Source organism: Acanthochromis polyacanthus, chromosome 15 (genome assembly GCF_021347895.1).
Source record: "Acanthochromis polyacanthus isolate Apoly-LR-REF ecotype Palm Island chromosome 15, KAUST_Apoly_ChrSc, whole genome shotgun sequence".
NCBI classification, from domain to species: domain Eukaryota; kingdom Metazoa; phylum Chordata; class Actinopteri; family Pomacentridae; genus Acanthochromis; species Acanthochromis polyacanthus.
This window is the reverse complement of record NC_067127.1, coordinates 24,073,870-24,090,627: the sequence shown is the minus strand read 5'-3', so window position 1 is coordinate 24,090,627 and position 16,758 is coordinate 24,073,870. Positions and strand designations below refer to the sequence as shown.

Sequence of the window (16,758 nt, the reverse complement as noted above, 5' to 3'; positions counted from 1 at the left end):
AGAGTAATACAGTATTGATAGATTGTATAAATATAAGAATAAAATCTTATTTCTGGAAACAGGTACATACAATTAAGTCATGTTCTCCTTATAAACAATGCAAAAAATGTGAAAATGTCAGTAACATAAAACTAATCAATAAAACCAGAGTTTCCTTCTTCAAATGTCAGCAAGTGTGCAGCTGAACTGAAGTGAGAAATGAGTCCCCTCCCCAGTACATCCCTCCCACCCCTTCCCAGATACTGAGCTTTTTGTCCTGCATCTAATGTTTTCATTAGGAAACTGGGCGCAACCAAGTCAAGGAGGGAAGGATTAGAGAGCAAGAGAGCAAACGCAGGGCAAAGAAGGAAAGAGGGAGTTTTGAAGGAGAATAACTTTTTGGTTTTTCAGTCTGATTTTGAATTAAAGGAGAACTTGGGGTTCTCACACTTTCTCCTTTTTTCTTTCCTTCACACTCACTCCACTCTTTGTCACCAGCTGCATGGTCATGATCTGCCCTTCCAGCTCCTCCATTGGATTCCTCCTCCTCCTGATTGGCTATGCTGCTGCAGGTAAGAGCTGGGTGTGGTCTGGAGTCACAGGTCAGGGTCAGAGGAAGATCCAGAGGACCCTTAGCTGATGAAGCAGCTTAGTGTGCTGAGTTACTACAACAGATGATTTACGAATCAATGCAGTGAAGATGCATCTACGGATGAGGACCGTGTCTGTTACACAGGCAACAGTATGACTTTGTTGCACAGAACAATACATTTTAGACATTTCACAGATGTATGTAAGTGTGTATCGATGATGGCTGGATGAACACACATGAAGCTGAACTGAGTGTATGTGTGTGTGTGTGTGTGTGTGTGTGTGTGTGTGTGTGTGTGTGTGTGTGTGTGTGTGTGTGTGTGTGTGTGTTTGTGTTTTCAGGGTTTTGCCAGAACATCTGGTTCTAATTTGACTGCAGCTCCAGCTACGCTTAATCTAACATACTGCCAGCATAGTTTCAAACAAGCACTTCATCTATCATGTTGATCTGCCTCTTCCTTACCAGTGTGTTAGCTTTGTTGACCATGGTACTAAAATCCAGTGGAAATTCACAAAAATGTGAGCCAATCCTCTCGAGCCAAATCTGTAAGTGACGGCCTCAAGTGTGAATTACACTGACTTCATTCTGCAAGAATGGCCAACTGCAAGAAACAGAAGGAATGAGGACATGTTCATTTAGACACACAAGAGGGAAAAGCTGCTGATTGCCTTTTATTTTACACAGCAAGGACAAAAATGTGAACTTGGGGATATGGTTCTAATATAAACTGCCTTGAATGTGATTTTTTTTTTTAGTAAAGAGGAGAGGCCAGAAAGAGCTTCATTCACTGAAAAAAAATCCGGTGTTCTGGTTTGGCTTCAAGCCCAGCAACATGCTGATGGATAAGCTCGTCCACCCAAAGAACAAAATTCTCAGGCATAAGCAGAGAACTGTGGAATACAGAGTTTAGTGCAGTGAGGAATGCACTGACCGGTACACTGAGAAAACTAAACAACCGCTTCACAAGCACATGGAGATCTAGTGTCACGGACTAGGCAGTGTGAAGAGCTGATTGCTCATCGCCCGAGGAGGAGCTATACCCCCCTCAAGGCTGCCGAGAAGGTGCTATCCCTCTTCAAGGGCTCAAGGGAGGCGTCAAGGGTTCAGAGGGGGTGTGACCCTGCCTCAAGGCTGCCGAGCAGGCTCTACGCCTCCTCAAGGCGGCCGGGGAGGCACCATGCCCCTTCAGGGGCTCAGGGGAGGACTTAAGCCTCCTCAAGGCTACTGAGGAGGTGTTATGCCACCTCAAGGGTGCCGAGGAGGCGTTACGCCTCTTCAAGGACTCGGAGGAGGCGTCATGCCTCTTCAAGGACTCGGAGGAGGCGTCATGCCTCAACAAGGACTCGGGGGAGGCGTCTCGCCTCCTCAAGGCTGCCGAGAGGGCATTCCGCCTCATCAAGGACTCGGGGGAGGCTTCATGCCTCAACAAGGACTCGAGGGAGACGTCATGCCTCAACAAGGACTCGAGGGAGGCATCATGCCTCTTCAAGGACTCGAAGGAGGCGTCATGCCTCAACAAGGACTCGAAGGAGGCGTCATGCCTCAACAAGGACTCGGGGGAGGCGTCTCGCCTCCTCAAGGCTGCCGAGAGGGCATTCCACCTCATCAAGGACTCGGGGGAGGCGTCATGCCTCAACAAGGACTCGAGGGAGATGTCATGCCTCAACAAGGACTCGAGGGAGGCATCATGCCTCATCAAGGACTCGGGGAAGGTCTTAGGCCTTCTCAAGGCTGCCGAGGAGGCGTTACGCTCCCTCAAGGCTGCCGAGGAGGCGTTATGCTCCTTCAAGGCTGCCAAGAAGGCTTTATACCTCTTCTAAGCTGCAGGAGAGGCAGGAAACCTCTTCAAGGCTGCAGAGAAGGCGTTACGCCCCCTCAAGGCTGCAGAGGAGGCGGGATGCCTCTTCAAGGTTGCAGGGGAAGCTTTTAGCTTCCTCAAGGCTGCAGGGGAAGCCTTTAGCATCCTCAAGGCTGCAGGATAAGCTTTTAGCTTCCTCAATGCTGCATGGGAAGCTTTTAGCTTCTTCAAGGCTGTAGGGGAAGCCTTTAGCTTCCTCAAGGCTGCAAAGAAAGCCTTTAGCTTCCTCAAGGCTGCAGGGGAAGCTTTGAGCTTCCTCAAGGCTGCAGGGGGAGGTTTTAGCTCCTTTAAAGCTGCAGGGGAGGCTGAAGGCCTCTTCAACGCTGCAGGGCCCACACGGACCGGAGATGGGACGGTGGCCCCCACAGGAACAGAAAACGGGGCAATGGGCCCCACAAGGACAGGAGATGGGGCGGTGGCCCCCACAAGGACAGGAGACGGGGCGGTGGCCCCCACAAGGACAGGAGACGGGGCGGCGGCCCCCACAAGGACAGGAGACGGGGCGGCGGCCCCCACGAGGACAGGAGACGGGGCGATGGGTCCCACAGGAACAGAAAACGGGGCAATGGGCCCCACAGGAACAGAAAACGGGGCAATGGGCCCCACAGGAACAGAAGACGGGGCAATGGGCCCCACAGGAACAGAAAACGGGGCAATGGGCCCCACAGGGACAGAAAACGGGGCAATGGGTCCCACAGGAACAGAAAACAGGGTGACAAGCCCCACAGGAACAGAAGACGGGGCAATGGGCCCCACAGGAACAGAAGACGGGGCAATGGGCCCCACAGGAACAGAAGACGGGGCAATGGCCCCCACAGGAACAGAAGACAGGGCGACGGCCCCCAGATGGACCGAAGACAGGGCAATGGCCCCCATACGGCCAGAAGACAGAGCGGTGGTCCCCATATGGACAGGAGACGGGGCAATGGCCCCCACAGGGACAGAAGAGAAGGAGGCACCAAATGATGCATCGATGCATCCTCTGAGCACGACACATCATCAAAAGCGGAAGTGAGTGCGCAATGCAACAGAAATCACCGTCCGACTGAAGCACAGAACATGGACAGACGTCTGCGCTGCATCGTGCTTATATTATTTATGCGCGATGCAGCGCCGATGTCCACGTTTAGATACAGCTGTATAGTAAACGCTGACATCTGCATTTATGATAGATCACAGATGTCCGCGCTGCATTGTGCCTACAGTACATAATATAAGCACGATGCAGCGCAGATGTCCGTCCATGTTCCGTGCTCCAGTGGGACGGTGATTTCTCTTGCATTGCGCACTCACTTCCGCTTTTGATGACGTGTCGTGCTCAGACAATGCATCGATGCATCATTTGGTGCATCCCTAGTGGCACAAGGCCTCTCCTCAGCCGGGAGTGAGGCGGCACAGGGCCTCTCCTCGGCAGGGAGTGAGGCGGCATGGGGCCTCTCCTCGGCAGGGAGTGAGGCGGCATGGGGCCTCTCCTCGGCAGGAAGGGAGTCGGCGTTGACCTGCACGGCAACAGTGGCGGCGTCGACCCGCTCGGAAGGTGAGGTAGCACAAGGCCCCTCCAACACTGCAGGTGAGGTGGCACAGGGCTCCTCTGGGGCGGGGACAGGGGAGCTACAGCGCTTCGGCGGCCAGGTCTTCTGGCGGGAGATTTGATGGCTAGCGGGGGGATATGGTCCGGTTGGCTGCTAAGGGAGCCACTGAAGAAGGGAGCGACGAGCCTCTCCATAGCCAAGGAAGCGACCTCGAGCCCTTCAAGAAACCCCCTAGCTACCCCAGGATCTCGAGAGAGACCCTGGGGCCCGTCACAGTCGGCCCAGGCGGCCCTGAAGAACCTTAGGCCCGAGGATGCAGCCTGGTAGGCTTCAATAGCCGTGGAGGGCGCCTCGGCCCCCATTGCTACGAGACACTCAGCCATCCTCTCTGCTATTGCAGCGACAGCTGTGAGTGTCTCGGAGATGGTGTAGGGCCATTTTGAAAAAAGAGTGGTGCCTGCTGGGTTCTGAGGTGGCTGGATCATTCGTCACGGACTTGATGGTGTGAACCCATGAAAGCAGGCAAAACAGGCAGGCGGGTGAATTAAAAAGGAAGGTTTTTAATATAATTAACAACAGAAAATAACCACTCGGGAGGCACAGGGAAAAGGGACTAAACGGGAGCTAAAGTAAACTAAGAGCGACGGACCTGATGACCATGGTGGTGGATTTTAATAAAACCAAACAGAGGAGAGATGACTCACAAATGTCCAGGGTATCAGAAGGCGAGGTGGGGGACAGAGCTGAGGGAGCCGGCGGCGGGGACGTGGAGAGGACCGAGGAGCAGACAGATCAGGAGCAGGCGAAGGGAGGTGCAGAGCGGGGCAGAGGTGACGAGCAGACAAGTTAATCCATAAAGTCCAGGGAAAGGTGTGCTCATGACGGAATGCAGAATGCAGAGTGCAGCAGGGGTGATGAGCAGATGAGGTAATCCTTAGATCCAGAGAGCGGTGTGCTCGCAGTGGCGTGTGGGGTGTGGCATGAAGCATGAGGCATGAGGCATGAGGCATGAGGCAATGATCCAGCATGGAGTTGAGGGAAGAGCCAGGCTTTATACAGAGCTGATTGCTCATTGCGCTCAGCTGCGCTCTTCCACAGCTGTTCCTAATTAGATGAACCAGAGTACAGGAGCAGGAGGGGGCGTGACATCTAGATCCTCAGGCCAGGACTAAACAGTGCGCCGACATCAGGACAAGGCACATTCATCTGAAGGCAACAACGTATACATTTCATCCAGAGAAGACAGATGGTTTGACGGAGTGATGAAAGAATCCATCTATGTCAAACCCGACCTGCCCATTAGACACAGTGGTTTACTGCACCACTTATCAGTCACAATGCAGTTGCAGGGTAAATGTTTGCTTTAAGCAGAATTATTAAATAATCTAACTGACATTCAACCAGCAAAGTATTTAGATTAGACAAATATAATAATGCAGCGCATGAAGCGTCTCTTGCTGTAAACAAGAAAAGCCTTAAAAATGATCAGGGGAGCTGTTTAACTTAACAGGTTATGTATAAAATTTCAATAGCTGGAATCAATACAAATTAAGGACCAAAATATAAACAACAAAACAACAGACACAACTGGACTTAGTTTCTGTACATTTATTAAACTAATAAAATTAATTACCAACAACACAATAACAGCTATCAGCTATGACTAACGATGTCTATCAACTAATAACACGACAATAATTGACACAATGAAAGACACCAACACAAAACAAACAATGAGAGGAATATGAGTGACAGAGAAGAGAAGGAAGAGAACACAATATTATGACGCAATGATGGGATAAATCTTATGTTGTAATATGTTGCTCCGGGAGGAAGGAATTAAGAGACCACGCACGAAAGCAGCCGTCATTTTTACTAGAATGCTAATTTGAAAACTCGTAAAAATTGACTTTTGTTAATTACAGAGACTTGAGAAAGTTGTACCAAGTCACTGAAGTGATTAAAGTGCCTGTGATGATGCTGTGGTGGTGGATGGTCTGGCCGTCCTGTGGATGCAGGTCGGAACAGCGGTGGACAGAGTGGAGCCTCCGAGTCGGTCTCAGTGAACTTATGGGATTTGAAAGAAAGCTGATGGTAGTCAAGGAAAAGTATATTGAATGTTAAATAGATCTCAAAATGGAGTTTTCAGGTGTGATCTTTTTAATGGATTCTTTTGCATCTTGTGAAGAAAGGAAGGGTTCTGAACCAACCTCCATTGGGGAGGGCTATTGTCCAGAGGTCGCCTGCAGAGCTACAATTTTACACAATTATTATAATATGGTGACACATCGTTTACCTGTTTGCACTCCTGTCAGACAGGTTTTCAGAGCAATAACAGATATGCCCAGATATGCCCTTTCAAATGTTAATACAAAAACAAGTAAAATAAAAGATAAAAAAACAGAGCCATGTATAAATTGATCATGATGCTTTTGAAAAGCTCAGCTGCTCTGTAAAATGAATGTACATAAAGGAGGATTCAGTCCAGGAATGGTGGAATAATTGCCTTTCTTTGTTGTAATGTGAGTTCAGATTTCCTTGTAGCATTGTCAGTGAAGTGGAATCATTTTGAAGTTACCAAGATTTCTGAGCCCCACTTCCTGCAGGTAGGAATCAGTCAGAAAGTTTGTGGGGATCATGTGGTCCTTTGTCCTCGTAGTGACTGAGGATGTGACTCAGTCATTTGGTTCAACTGTAGCTCCAACACAAATTGTTCGATTGCTCTCATTACCAGATGTTCCACATCTGGTCTGGTGTTTTGTTGTCCTTTTGCTCCACTGGACTCAGATGGCCCCGTCTCCAGTTTGTGGCTGTGAAGGTGTTAAAATCTGCTTGAAAAAACCAAGATACCAGATATCAATCAGTGATCTTCACAGTTGTTGGTAGGTACACTCCAGAACCCTCCAATCTGCCTTTGCTTTGTTTCACTGTTGTTAAAATCTGGTGGATCCTCCCATCTTGAGATCCCTGCTACGGTTTTGGTTGCTATAGCTAATTTCCCCATTAGCGACAACTGTATGGGGCGTGATTCTTTTATGTAACTCAAGCTTTACACCCATTCACACATTTATCTAATGACTCTTACGATGGTCAGATGGGTCAGTGATTCACATGGGACCTCTAGTAATACCACAGGAGCTTAGAAGCTTGGGACTCACCACCAGTCACTTACAACAGAAGAATCCTCTCAGGTGAGAGGTCAAAAGTCTTCAAGAGGCTCAAGCTAGTCCAGTTAGCTTCATTTAACCACCTAAACATACCATAATTTGGGTAACTGAGAATGATCACAGATAAAGTGGTTTTACTTGAAAATTGCTGTTGTAAATTAAATAAACAGAGATTCCTAAAATCAGATATTGATTTTGTCGTTTCAAGAGCAAGAGACAGAAATGGTTGAAATCAGCATGTAAGCACTGAAACCTGTTGAATTATCTGTTAAAACTGACAAACTGCTATGGACTGGCCCTGTTGTGGTTGTTGTATCAGGTGCCTTTTGTTTTCCCGAGTGTAGTGAGCAGGAGGGAGTTTTCATTGTAGCTTTATAGGAAAGTGTCAGAGTTTTTTAATTTTTTTCAGGCAGCAAATGGAAGCCAGTGAAGTGTTTGAACAGCGGGATGACGTGTTGTTTTTGGCTGATTGAAAACCAGACATGCTGTTGCATTCTGGATCATATGCAGATGTTTAAATGTGCATGCGGGGAGCCCTGCCAGTAAGGAGTTACAGTGATCGATACATAATATTACGAGAGACTGTATCAGGAGTTGTGCTTCATGTTCAGACAGAAAGGGTCTGATCTTCCTGATGTTGTACAGGGAGAATAGACAACTGAGCAATAGAGGCCACATGAGCCTTCAAGGTTAGTTGGTCATCAATCATGACACAAGTTTCTGGCAGGTTTGGGTTGAGTGAAGCTGGATGTTGGTTTCTTGTTGTATAGAGGGACTGACTGGGATTACAATGAGCTCAGTCTTGGAGAGGCTGAGTTGAAGGTGCTGTTTTTTCATCCATGCTGAGATATCTACAAGGCATGATGAGATCCAGGCAGAGACCATGTGGTCGTCTGGGGGAATGACGGGAAGAACTTGGTATTATCAGCATAGCAATGGTATGAGAACCATGGGAAAGGATTATTGCACCAAGTGAGGTTGTGTATATCGAGAAGAGGAGGGGACTCTGAAGTATCTCCCTGAGAGGTAGACATGAACCATGAGGGCTGGTCCTGAGATGCCATGCTCAGTGAGTGTGGGGAGGAGGATTTGGTGGTTTACCAAGTCAAAAGCAGCTGACAGATCTAATAGCAACAGAGCTGAAGGCTATACAGCAGCTCCAACAGAAAGCAATGATTCTGTTACAGATAGGAGTGCAGTCTTGGTAGAATGACTCAGTTTAAAACCAGACTGATTCTGGTCATACAGGTTGCTTTTTGAAAGGAAAGTAGAGCCTTGGGGATGATAGTTTGCTCAAGTATTTTAGACAGGGAGGACAAGCGCAAAACTGGTCTGTACTTTTCAACCTGGGCTGGGTCGAATGTAGGAATCAATTGATATGTCTGCGTATGCTCTGAAAGCAGTTTAGATATCCACAGTAAGTGTAAGCATGTACTGTTAGGGAGTAGAACTGTCAGTTAAAGAGCAACAGCTAACGGCAGCTGAAATATCAGTTAAAATGTAATCAGTTGTAAACTGTCTGCCATGTCTGGGCTTGGTATGGATGCATACTACACTGATCTCTCAGTTTTGCATTCAGATTGCCTCCTTCTCTTCTGTAGATACTCATGTCAGTTCACAAACCTCCAGGGCTTGAAATATTGGTCACACAGTCAACATACACTCAGTCATTCACCTCTGTCCTCGGGTGGAGTCCGTGAGTCACATCATCATATCTGTGTTTGCTTTTCCTGTGGGGTGTTTTCTTCGTGTGTGTGTGTGCGCGTTGCCTAGGTAGATCTTACAACATGGAGACCAACATCTGTTTACAAAATCACATTCTGGAGGCTTCTCTTTCTTATGGGGACAAAAAGTAAGTCCCCCTAATGTAACGGTGTTCCAAGGTTAGGGTTAGGTTAACCTGTAGCTAAAGATAGGGCTTTAGTCAGACAGTCTTAGTTATGGATTCGGTTAAAGAAAGCCTCCAGAAAATTAATGTAATGTGCTCTGCAGTCATGGATACGCAACAGAGTGTGTGGTGGGGGGTGGTGTTACTATTTCCCAATTCCTGGAACCGCTCTGACAGGGAAAAAGTCGTCATACGAGCTGGACAAAAGCAAACATTAACAAACAGGAACAAATTCTTTCTCGCTGTTTGGCAGCACAGGCTGGTGAAAACATAACATCTCAGCTAGTCAGCTTTTTAGCATGAGCCACAGTAACTGCATCTGCAGCTTATTGCACACACCACACACAGCTCTGGCAGACTCGGTGGGTGAGACCATAACCATGAACATCAGCATGTAGCACTCTGTTTCAAGTTTGGCCCTCGTAAAGAGGAGCCTGCACTGTGCACACACTGGCACTTGGATGGAAGCACAGCTGTGGTTTGAAGGGATTAAAGGCCCTTCACTTTTCTCACTGTAGATCGGGAAACCAGCAGCACATTCTGTTACAGCGGAAGATTGTGGCTGTTGTGAAATGCAACAAGAAAAACCACCACTTTGATAAATTCACATTTGCCTGCAGCAGAGGAAAACTTCATGTCTTTTGCAGACTTGTGATAATTTATCTATCGCTGTCAAATCAAAGCAGGTGAGCTTTGCCAAGTCTTCATACATCCAAGTGAGTTTGACAAAACCCCCTCTGTGGAGCGCACGCCGGGGCAGACATCTGCTTTGTCCGCTCTCTGAGAAAGTCTGATGAACTGCTGTACCTTCCATCCATCCATCCATTCATCCATCCTCTCTCTTGGCCTGTTTCCTGCTTGTACTGCACTTGGCACCCCTCTGGCCTCAATAAAGGAGCCTGCAAAATGTTTCCATGAGGTATCGGAGTAAAATCAAGGCAGCTTGGTGCTCAGGCATGACTGTACATTGGAGGGTAATGAACAGAATGAGATACACTCATCACTCCTACCTCACTCAGCCAATGGAGCCTCTATTGCTCGAAGAAAAACCATTTCAGATATTACGGTCTAAATGACTTGGGTGGATGTTGTTTGCAGTGTGGCATCAGCAGAAAACGACTCTTGTATCGACACATATTTTTTACTTTCAACCTGCAGTGTGGAACTTCTGTTTCCCTTATTCACAGTCACATTAATAACACAAACACTGTTAATATGTGCTGTTACACACACTTTGTCATCAATCACTTCCTTTTTTTTTTTTTTTACTGTAATCTTTCCTAAGAAGACTTTGTGTCTTTTTCGTGTGGAGCGTCGGAAACTTTCCTTCAACCCTTTCCATCTGTGCGTTGTCCCTGTGTTTTTTCCCATCATATGCTTCACCATACTTCTGCTTGCTGTGGTCTTCATCGTTATGGTGACTCCCCTCTTCAAAGCTGGCAAACCAATCATTACTAGTTAACACAAAACGCATAAGAATGTAGTGACTAAAATCAAATTTAAACTCTGCTATACTACAAAACACAGAGAGATTGACATGGTGCTGATTATCAGCATTGTTTGGTAATAGTTTGAATATAACAGATGCTACTTTATGTTGTATAAGCCTTAAACTGTAGCTTTGAAGACCCCCTCCAAGAAAGACAATGTTTTGATTTTTTTCTTTTTATCTTGCCAACATATGAAGATATGTCCATATGGTGCTTTTTATATGCTAGAAGACATCCTGAGTGTGGATCAGCATTGCCACCTTGAAGCTCCAGTGTACTGATGATAGCTGTCAGGGGTTTCTTATGCAGTTTTCCTAATGCTATGGCTGCAGGTACATGTATGTGGACCATTCATGGAGCTCCTGCTGCAACACTATTGTACAACAGGCAGGTGAGCAGCACATAGATAGATAGATAGATAGATAGATAGATAGATAGATAGATAGATAGATAGATAGATAGAACAACATAAAATAACAATAAATAATATTAAAGATTAGTACATACAATCTGAAAATCTTGCTGTACAATACTATATTATAAAAAATGCTTCTAGTTTTAAAATCTATAGAAATGCTAAATGTAATTAAAATTCAATATACAGTATTTACACAATCCAAGGCACGGTGATTTAACCCTCGTGTTGTCCTTACCAAAAAATGTTGTTGCCTTGTCTGAAAAAGGTCCAAAAATTCGGAAAAAAATTCCCCAAATTTATGAAAATTTGCAAAATCTTCAGGAAGAAAATTCCTGAAAAGTTTCCCTCAAAAGTTTAATTTTTTTTAAATAAAATAAAAAAAAATCTCCAAATTTGACAGCGAAATTCACTGGATTTTGGTTGATTTTTTTCTGAATGTTTACAAACATTTTTTTATTTGTTTTTTTTTCACCAAAAAATTTTCTAAAAATTTCTTTAAAAAGATTTGAAAATGTGGAAGCTTTCATTGTGAAATTTTTTTTTTCCATATTTTTAAAACTTTAAAACAGGTCAATTTGACCAGCAGGACGACAGGAGGGTTAAAGTGAATTTGAGTGATTTAAGTAAATGATTTTTTACACAGGATGGGCTATCACATTTCAATATTCTTTTAAATAAAGTACCAGTGTGCAGGACTTTCACATGTGCCTGCATTTATTTGTTAGTATTAGGTGATGATTGTTTAAGTTGTCTCGTACATAGCGTACTGTAGTCTACACATGTTAACTTATAAATATCACACAACCTTGGTGAAGTTTTACAGCGCTGTGCTGGATTCAAAAACAGAAAGCACAGCAATTCCAAAATGAAAGTTTGCTAACTTGTTTTGCCCTGTGTTGTTAATATGTTGTAGGTGTAGCCAGTAATCAGATACGCTCTGCAACACATCTGCTCCGTGAATGGTCCACATATGTTACTCCTTCAGCGTAGCCGTGACGCATTAACTAAGCCTGCTAACTTGCAGGGTGAAGCTTTGTGCATCATAATGCTTCTCCAGAATCAGTGTTAGGTTCCAACAACATGCCATTGTATAGAATAGAATAGTTGTAGAGTGTTTGAGGGCTGAGATGGTGTGCTCAAGCTACAACAAGTAGTGGAGAAATTCATGGAGAGAAAGGTGGAGACACATTCCAAAGGAGGCAACTTTTCAACTATTTTAAGAGAGGAGAAGATTATTATCAAGAAAAATATTACCAAATGTAACTGTAATAAACAGATACTGAGATAAGTTTTTAGATGTTTAATCAATGATCAGAGAGGGACTTTAAAGGGATTATGGTGAAATGAACAGCTGTAAAGCGGCTGCTGAAGACCTAAGAAGACCTCAGTAAACCCAGAGTCTGTGTTTATTTGACAGCAGACCGAATTGCCTGGTGTTTTTGTTCTAAAATGAATATTTCCATAAGCTTTCCCATTTGAAGCTCCGTGTTCCAACAATGAGAGAAAAACATCCCAGAAAGGACAAAATGAGGCATAAGATGGCAGAAAATTGTAAGAAATTCCTCTGCATTTACAAGTGAGAGCTAAGAAGTGTCCAATATGTTATGTTGCTAATCAGAAACAGCAGAAAAAATAAAGTTTTTGCAGTTGGAAAGAGCTCAGTGTAATTTGGCTTCCTGAAGGTTACCGGCTCATTGCCTGTTGGATAAAAAGAAAACTCCAAAAAGGGACTGAAAGTGCTTTTGCAAGGAATGAGCCTCTGAATATATCCTTGTTTGGCCACTGGCAAGCAGCCACTAGGAAAGATACAAAACCCAGTCTGCAGAGGCACCCCAACATACTGCCTTTGTATCACTAATGCCCAATAACAACACACGCTGTCAGGCATTTAGCTGCTCGCATACAATTTGTCTAAATAAGAGCAACAGCAACACTGCCAGCATTCAATCAGTGAATGAAAAGTTCACTCATTTATCAAATATAGACGCTGTCAACGGAGGCTTGGCCTGCTGCCACTAAGAAGGTGTTAGGACAGGGAAGCAGAGCCCGCTGAGTGAACACAGGTTTCTCCTCAAATGTGTCGGCTTCAAAGAGAAACACATATTTGGAAGCATAACTGAGGAGGAACCGGCTGGAAGAATGCATCGATCCCTCCCCACCCTGTTGAACTGAATTTGCACCAAGAGCTTGATGTCTCTAATCAGTGAGCTGACTTTATGCTCATTTATAGCCTTCACATAGTAGGTGAGATCTCTGTCCTTCTATTATGGCTAAGACATGAACTGTATCTAAAAGATAGATGCACGAGGGTACTTCAAACAGTTCTCAAGCGTTGTAACTCCCATTTTGGGGCATAACTCCATCTAATAAACCCATATAGTGCTGTCCACAAAAAAAACAACAACAAATCATTAAAAAGGAGAGAAAAGCTTGGAGCTGGCTGCTAGGCCAATGTACTCTTCCACACAAGTAGCCAAATGTGTCTTTTAACTGTTTTCCCATTAACCTTGTTTACCCAGACTGCACTGTCTGACTTCTATCTGTAAGTGAAATCCCACTTGCATGGTCACCATTTTCAGAGTGATAATGATGTCATGCATGTTTGAGGAGCATCTGGGGGTCTAGAGACGAAGCGCATTGAATCTAAAGGAGACTATGTTGAAAAATGATGCAAGAACAATGTTTGTCCTGTGACATTTTCTGGTGAGGCCAAGAACTGTTTGAAGTATCCTCGTAGCTCTTTGCTAGCTAGGAAAGGGTGAACCAAGCATGTGTATGGTAGCGTGAGCTTTTATGACCATTAATCGGTGAGTTTGAGTGTCTGAACTTAAAATAGTAGGTATCTGCAATGTCATTCTCATTGGTCGAAACAAAATATGCTCTAATTTATTTTTGACTCGTCAAAATAACATTTATACTTACCTCAAACATCATTAGAACTAGTCCACATTGTCGTGCATTGTGTTGCTACCTGAGGCTTCACAGTGGATATTGGTCGAGGAAAGTGTTTGAACAGTGTTAGCAGAAGTAATATCGGCTACTGTGATGAATACGATCATTAGAAAATACCATGAAATAGGAGGAGCTTATCAGCAAGAGTTTGTGGAAAACAGTACAGACGTGCAGTAGACATTTAAACTTATTGTTTTAGCACACTTTATATTGTATTGTTTACAGTGTGTCCATACTGTACTATACATTCTAATTTGTCATCCTTGTACATATCGTAATTATTACTACTATTTTATTATTATTTTATTGCTATTACTATGTTTACTGCTAGATAAGCTGCTGTAACTATGTGAATTTCCCCTGGCCTGGACAGAAATAAAGGACTATGTTATCTTTAGTAGAATTTGGACCTCAGGCTGCTCAGACATGGTGGTGAAACAGCTTTCATGTGTGGGATGCAGTGTCATAGAATAAGTGCAAGATATCTTTGCTTACATTTTGACTGCTCGTAATCCAGGAAAGGATGCCTGCAACATCATTCTAGCTAGTTAAAACCTACTTTAAGACATCTAATAAGGGCCATGTAGATATGGTGGGTTGAGGGGATTTATAGATATCTTGAACTGGAATTATGACTCATCAAAATTAAATTGTAGATCTCAACTAGTCATGATTCAGCTGCTGACATCAGCAATTCTAGATATCTGTAATGAGAAACCCTACACACAAATGGCAAAAGTGCCGTCATTTGTCGGAGGAAGAATGGTGATGCGGATGTCAGAAATACAGATATCCAGTGCAGCTATTAAATGTTAAAACGGCTGGTCATAGTGTGTGTATCTGTGGTCAGCTCAGCGTCTAACTGAACTCACCTCACTAGGAACTCCTGCTTTTTCTCTTTTCCTTCCAGTCCCTTTCTTTTTCAACTTCTCTGTGCGGTTGTGCAGCAGATTCATAAAACCCAGAGAATAACAATGAACGTGCTATAAAGACTAATGGGTTTCAGCTTGAGCAGAAAATTTTCTGGCCAGGCAATGCACCTTTCAGGAGTCCCTTCAGTTTAGTACGGTACAACATGTTAATTAATGAGCTCTTAGAAGTTCTGGATGGTGCCTTTTTATTTCCAGTCTAGTTATAAGACGCTAAACTAAGCAGCTGCTTGCTGTCGTTTCATATTTAACGTATAGAGATGAGAATGTTAGCAATGTTCTCGTGTAACTCTCATCAAGAACATAAAGCATAGTTCCCCGTACGATGAATTATCCTATTAACATCTAATATTTGAGATGATATCCTTGCAGCTCCTTTAAGGACCACCCCGGTTTGTTCAGTGAGTGGAATTTGTGCTTTCTGTTGAAATGTTTGCCGTTTTCCAGAACTCTCACAAAAAAAAAACATAAAAAGTTGAGTAATTCTTGTTCCTGAGGCATATTTAAATGGGAAGCTCAGTATAATAATGAAGCCTGAGTAGCTTTCTTGTGCTGTTGTGTGGCTCCCTCTGTTAGAAGCTGACATCCTCTATTATAAATTGATCACGCTCAGTTGCATATCTGTTCTGCTTTCAGGACCCGATCCTGACCTGCGGCCTCGAGCGGTGCGTTCAAGTGCCTGTCAGGAGCACACAAATCTTCACAACCGCCTGGATGTAGTGGAGAAGGTGCTGTTTCCAAACCCACCTCACATTCAGCTTGAAATGGTTTGAAAGCATCAAGATTTGGAGCTTTTCTCCCTCTCTGAAGTTAACTTCATTATTAAATGTCAGCTTTGTCACCATCGGAAGCTGCCAAAAAAAAAGGATAAGATGTCGACAAAGCAAAGTTTCATTTATTGTGCACACCTAAAGAAAAAAAGTTTTAAAAACTTTTCCAACATGCTGATGAGTTGATACACGTCTCCGCATTCATCTGATCTGACAAACCCTCCACTTACCCTGACCTCACCTTACCAGCAGTTTTGGGCAGCTGTTTTATTCATACGATTGTTTTATTCATGAGTGATGATTCTATTATTCATACTACAACTTATTAATGTATTATTTATATGTCAACCTCACACATCTTCTGTCTCCTGCAGAAAGTAGAGGACACAGTTGAGAAGTTGGAGGTTGAGCTCACTACTCTTCTGGAATCCATTAATGCCCCCAAATGGCGCCCCCTGTTGGACAATGCGGGGCAGACAACTGTGGACATCCTGGAAGATCCAGAGCAGAGAAGTCAGTCCTGAACCAAGCAGATGTTGATGGAGAAAGGACTTGAGAAAGCTATTAAACTTTGAATGGTGTATTCTGTTTTCGTGACCTAAATGTTAACTTTTACAGAAACTTTGTATGCATATATTCTGTATGTCAAAATGAAATTTGCATTCTAAAAGAGGATGCTTGTTTTTGCACATCATGCCTCTTTAAATTATTTACTCGGCCTAATCCTGTGACAGCCTCGTGATCTCTTTTCCAGACTCTCTCAGGCTCAGAGTCTCCCTCCTGCAGTCAGTAGTGACCCAGCTCATGTTTACCTTCTCAAAGAGATTGATTCATTTTGGAAACCTCTGCTCAGTAAATATACACCCCTGCTCTCCACCGCCCTCTACTGTCTGCAGGCAAACCGGTATGGAGAATTTGTGCCTTAACCCTGAGATGCACGACTGATTGGACCTTACACTCTCAAAATCAGTGTGTTTTGACGCCATTTTTGTCATTTTGGTTAAGAACAGTCGTTTGTATTATTGTTTGCGTTATATTTCTCGATGGCATAAGAAGGATTTCATGTTTGAAATATGTCTATTTTTCATTTCATAACAGATTATAAACATTTTGATGATTGAAAAAGTGGAATATTACAAGGAATGGCGATAGAAGCAAATCAACATCCATTATGTTGAGATGT

General features: G+C 44.1%; 1 protein-coding gene across 1 annotated transcript; it reads left to right on the top strand.

Annotated features, from left to right (window-relative positions):
* The first annotated feature begins 273 nt into the window (after positions 1-273).
* LOC110949837 (placenta-specific protein 9-like) lies at positions 274-16,264 on the top strand. The gene is made up of 3 exons (XM_022192099.2): positions 274-551; positions 15,442-15,533; positions 15,950-16,264. Exons 1-3 carry the CDS (start codon positions 482-484, stop codon positions 16,097-16,099), a joined length of 312 nt encoding a protein of 103 aa, XP_022047791.1. The 5' UTR covers positions 274-481; the 3' UTR covers positions 16,100-16,264.
* The last annotated feature ends 494 nt before the right edge of the window (positions 16,265-16,758 follow it).

Coding starts and splice junctions, on each gene's coding strand:
- LOC110949837 (XM_022192099.2), top strand. CDS start 482: ATGGTCATGATCTGCCCTTCCAGCTCCTCCATTGGATTCCTCCTCCTC. Junction 552..15,441: donor GATTGGCTATGCTGCTGCAG/GTAAGAGCTGGG, acceptor TTCTGCTTTCAG/GACCCGATCCTGACCTGCGG. Junction 15,534..15,949: donor GCCTGGATGTAGTGGAGAAG/GTGCTGTTTCCA, acceptor TGTCTCCTGCAG/AAAGTAGAGGACACAGTTGA.